The following is a 5,682-nucleotide window of genomic DNA, read 5'->3' on the forward strand; positions in this document are numbered from 1 at the left end:
CTTCTGCTGCTTCTCATTAAGATGGCTATGCTGCTGAAACTCCAGGAGTCTGCCAACTTCATCGAGTCTCCAGAACGGGACATTCCAGGCAACCCCAGTTTTTAGGCTGAACTGAAAGACTTAAGCGGTCTATAATGGCTAGAGCTGTTAAACACACTCTGCTTACGGATCTCACACAGTCTCCTCCGGCGGGTCGGTGAGAGGACAAGAAACTCTGAACCTGTTTAAGTTCGAATGCTCGAAATGAAAGAGCAATAGAAGAACTGATCCTACCCGATCTGAGCAAGCAGCTTTTTTGCACTGTTGTCTTAACTCGTCTTTCCTTTTGCTATCTAACCTGCAAGTTGCATGGCAATACTTGCGACTAAGGATTGTGAAGATGAGATCTTCTGGTCTACCATGCTGGAAGCAAAATATCCTCCACATCTTTTCAGTTTGGTTTTGTTCTTGGTAACCTGACCATAAACTTATTTATTTTTATTTGCAAGAGTATCATCCATAAGATACCTAAACCCTGTTCTCAAAGGTGCAGTTGCAGTATTTTACCATTATGACTAACTTGCAAGGATGCAACATGTAAAGTACAAGTTGGTGCTTAGAATTCAGCCTTAAGAGATACCCGTCACATACCATAAAATCAGTTCTATAGAAATCTGAGTATAAGTATATATTACCTCACAGTTTGCATACTAATGCAGTTTTAAGGTGCAGTACATAACCATTACCAGGTTGCATTTATCATTACCCTCAAATAGCGTGATATGACAGCAGATTTAGACTGTAGATCACAGTGGCTGCTTCTTCAAAGATGCACTTGGCTTCATAGCTTTCAAGTTAAAGCACGGGGTGTGTTTGAAACCTTGGGGCATTCACTCGTAATTTGAGGTGACATGAGCGACAGCAACTGTCGGCAGTTTGTCGAAGTTTAACTTTATGCAAATATGCAACAACGCAGACAGCGCTTGAGCAGGAACACCAACCAAAAGCACAGCGACTTGCAAACTCCAACTGCATGAATGTGGGATAATAACAGAGGTGCTGCCATCTGGTGCAGTGGAGCAGTATGCAACATCTCACCTTCAACAACTTAGTTTCAACATCCAAGGTGCTTCTGGATCATGAAGATAAGATAATCAAAGGCTTTGTTTACATTGAAAGACCCAAATCAGATTTAACGAAGAGCTTAGTTGTAGACTAAAGTCATTGTAGTCTTTGTTAATATAAAGCAACCAATGCAGATGTTGACTACGCTGCGTGAACAAACAGTCAGTTGGAAAAATCTGAATTGTGTTGAACAAAGCAAAAATGGTTTCAACAAATGCCTTTGTGAAGTCTGGACGTTCAAAGCTAAATAATATCCATGTTAGCTTGTATATGCACTTATATCCTTTGGTCTTTTGTAACAGCATAGCCAATATTGAAAGACATCATACTTTATTAAGAATCATTCCAATACTGTTATCATGATAAAATACATTTCAATTCAACACAATTTAATTTAAAATTAAACACAAAACGGTAATAATAATAATAATGGATGGTGTACTGTTACTGATGATCGTGTTTGCTATTGGCTGACTACAGATGCACCAAAATTGTACCAACGCTATCTCACGGCAATTCGTACGTATTTTACGAGGTTGCTAATTCGTACGACCTTATTCGTACGTTGTTGTACGATTTGGTTTTGCCCGTGACATAGCCAATATTGCGTTAAGGATGCGTTTCGTTTTTGTTTTTTATGATAACTATATGTTTTTGTATGATTCACTGTACGTAAAATACGTACAAATTCTCGTGAGATTAAGCTGACGGGTACTGTATGTGCATGAAAGCTTTAACTTTGCGGTTGTAATTGGCACCTTAACATGAGGATGTGTTGGCGACAAATGTAAAGTAGCAATCTTTTAACTTAAACTACTAACCAACATCGGAACAAGCAGTGTAGCCGTGTCATATATAGCATTTATCAACAAAAACTTGCCATTGTACACAGAAGTGAAGAATGTATATCGGTCTGCTTTGATGAAAGTTCGGTTTGCCAACACACCTCGTTCTCGTGATGCTTGCTTTACCGTGCTTGTGTTCGTCTGTCCTGTTAACGTCAGACACAGCTCCTCTAATAAACAATCAGAGGAGTAGGTTTTTTAAAATCCTTTTCTATGATTTTTTTAGTCTGACATGTGTAAATAGGATTTTTCAACAAAAATCCCAAAATCAAAAAAAAAGATGTCATACCGCAAACATAAATGTCATAGTATAAACTAAACTAAACGCATCCGGTTAAAATACATTACGTGGACGATCTTAGTAACCATCGAATTTCTCAGTCGCCTCTCTCTTCATAGCCTGTAGGTGAAGGATAACTGCCTAGTAACTAGATCAAGTTGCCTACATGAACATTTTCTCTGTAAGTATCCTCTTCCGGATCATACAAGGTATTGAACGGCTTTTACCCATGCTGCCCACAACAACCCAAAAACAAAATGTCACTTCACACGAGTACCTCAAATCTGTCTAACTCTTAACAGCTCATTGTGTGATCATAAACCTATGCTTAATAAATAGTTTGGGATTTGGAGAAGACTCCCCATTGTTTGTCTTGAAAATGTGCCTACTAGAAGCCAACCTGTTGGACATTGCAATACCTAAACTATTATGTGTCTTGCAAGGGATTGTACGCTGTTGGGGATAAGAATGTGAGCTAACTTGCTTTTTTCTATGCTAGCTGATTAAAGATTCGAGCTTGCTGGTAGTCTTGTTTTTAAAAGGTCATTTAATTCAAGGCTACTTTGCGAGCTGACAGAAACATAAGCCATTCTTTCACTGATGTCTTTTTCCTTATGTGACTCATACAGTATATTTGCCATCTTAATATCGTGTGCTATATCAGATCTTTTTTTTTTTTTGCATAATATTTGTGGCCTGGTACAGTTTGGAGGGTCTAACTAACAGAGAGGGAATGTTTCAATTAATTTATTTTTATTTCTACTAATGCTGAATGTTCAAGCAGACATAATAATGATATGCTTTATAAAATGTGTTTTTTTACTTGATTTACGTGAAACATGCCATACAAGGTTGAGTTTTGTTTAATCAAAAGTGATTTCTGGGTTGTTGTCACTATGCAGTACAGCATTTTTGTTTGGGTTCAGTTACAGATAGCAATGGTGTATGTGATAAGCTATGGTGTAGAGATTTGATGGTGTTTTAATGTTGTTGATACAGTGTGTGACGCCATTGTTTGTCTGTGGAAAAACACATTGAACCTACCTATCCCACTGGGATTTCAAACGAAATTTCTATCTTTTTCTTCATTTTTTTAATGAAATCAATCTTGCTTTCTCTTGTTTAATAAATTTTTCTATTTTGTATAGAGCATTGCAACTGTAAACATTGTAAATAGTTAACGCATTTGCGACCACAATCACAGTAAAATATTAAAAAAATCTGGCCCTGGGTTGAAACTTTTGTTTTTGCAGATTTTTTTTTGAAGGGGCATGTGTTGACATGAGAGAAATCCATCCATATTCATGTTTTCAATAAACTTATGCCAGTACAACAATTATATGTTTGTGCTGTATTTACTTTAAATGTTATTTTTAGTAAATAAAATCTCATGTTACTAATTCGTCACAACATAATTCTTTGTCACATTTGTAGCAACTCATTATATAAAAGCTGCATATAATGTAACAAGTATTACATTATTATTGTAATTAAATGTTCATAATGTAATAATTTTCTCAAAACGTAATAAAATTTTGAGCTCATAATGTAAAAAAACTTTTTCAATTTAAATAACATACATTTAAATCTACAGTGTAGCAAATAATTTAAAACAGTGTTTAGAATATAATAATTATTTTTTTTTATAAATAAACAAATGTTGCATCGTGACCATGTTGTTGGATTCATGACATTCAAGCTCATACATTTTAAGCCATGAGTGACTTTGTATTCTGTTTTGCCGGTTGGTCACGAATTTCCACAAACTTAATAATACACAGTTTCTATTCCCAAATCCTCACAGTCGACGGAAACGAGACCACCTACATGTCTCTTCTGATACAGAGATAAAGGTCTCGGTAAACTGTTGCTAGGGTACTCTGTTTGCTTGCTAGGGAGATAATTGGCATCCACCAATGAATGCATAAATCATTTTTGTTACATTATGAGATTAATATTTTATTATGTTTTGAGAAAATTATTACACTATGAAAATTTCATTACAATATGTAATACTTTGTTCCATTACATTATGTGCAGTTATTACATTACAAGTTGCTACAGCATTATTTGACAAATTTGAGTTTACTGCAAAATGCAAAAGAAATAGAGATAGATTATTCTTAATCTTATGACTGCAGTCTATTCTGCTTATGAGTATAATTTTATATTTTTAATTAAGTTATAGATTAAATTTCAATTTATTAGGCTATGCTTTAAAGTGTAGCGAGGTCTTCATTTAATATATGTGTTAAAATGGGAAAAACTGGAACCCCAATATTACTGCTCTAATAAAGAAAACCTTTCAAAAGTAAAGAAGCTGATGGACCTTTCCTGGAGCGTATGAGGAAAGGAGGCGCTATTAAAAATCATTCAGTAGCCTATATGACCAAATACATCATGTATTTGTGCTCCAATTCAATATATTTTATAATTTCATACTGCTATTGTAGAGGTTCAATTAATGTGCTAATTAAATCGAAAACCAACTGTGTGTACTTTTTTATTGTGGGTCATATGTAGCCTATTGCTTTACAAATGCACAAGACACATGTGAGTATAATATGGTGTGTTCAACTTTACTTGGCGCTGCCCAGACCTATCGTCGTATGACATCAGAGTACCGCGAGAGCGAGTCGAGAGCGGCAGCTCTTCAAATGCGCGTTGTTCTCTGTTCGCTCTCGCGGTATTTTGATGTCATACGCCCATCGGTCTGCGCAGCGTCGAACACACCTCTTCGCGGGACAAAGACAGGTAAAAAGACAAACATTAGACTAACCCTAAACATTATAACATGTAAATATTGGCATTAGTTGAACAGATGTGATGTGACCTGGTTTTAACTTCCAGTATCTGCAACAGTAGACAGCAGTATTTGGCCTAAATATATAAATAGTTTTGATTTGACACGTTTTTCCTATTAAAAAGAGTGCGTTTATATTCTTGTACATTTGTAGGTAAGCATCCACCGGCAAAAAACATAATTAACTTCATAAAAACTCTTCAATGTGCACAGAATTTTTCGTCCTCTCAAATCCACCACAAACCCAGACATTGTAGTACACGCTGCACTTACAAAGCTTGCACGGAAGAGGGCGACAAACATCAAAAAAAGAATACAACCGGCTTAAGTAAGGCAATGGTTCCCAAACTTTTTCAGCATGCGGCCCCCCTTGTGTATGGTGCATCCTTACGTGCCCCCCCCAAACAAATGTATGACATAAAACATTCCAAAACTTAATATTTGAGTTAAACAAAACATATTAAATCATACAATGTAGTGCTGTTGTTTTTTCTGAGATTTAATTACACAGAAGTTATGATAAATTTGTTTATTTTAAAAAATGTCATAAAACCGGGGCCCCCCAGTTTGAGAACCACTGAATTAAGGGTCAGACATTTAAATCACGAAAGCTATATGTTATGAAGTTCAGCAAAATAATTATCATTATG

The 5,682-nt window shown here is 35.7% G+C and overlaps 1 protein-coding gene across 7 annotated transcripts in view; it reads left to right on the forward strand.

Moving 5' to 3' along the window:
- nav1a (neuron navigator 1a) overlaps positions 1-3,467 on the forward strand; it is a 208,809-nt gene extending 205,342 nt beyond the window's left edge. For all 7 annotated transcript variants that reach the window (XM_055189484.2, XM_073874928.1, XM_073874927.1 and 4 more), the window contains one exon: positions 22-3,467. In XM_055189484.2, coding sequence (XP_055045459.2) covers positions 22-105 — 84 coding nt within the window. In that variant the 3' untranslated portion in view covers positions 106-3,467. The remainder of the gene's footprint in view (positions 1-21) is intronic.
- Positions 3,468-5,682: the final 2,215 nt, after the last annotated feature.

Source organism: Misgurnus anguillicaudatus, chromosome 13, assembly GCF_027580225.2.
Source record: "Misgurnus anguillicaudatus chromosome 13, ASM2758022v2, whole genome shotgun sequence".
NCBI classification, from domain to species: domain Eukaryota; kingdom Metazoa; phylum Chordata; class Actinopteri; order Cypriniformes; family Cobitidae; genus Misgurnus; species Misgurnus anguillicaudatus.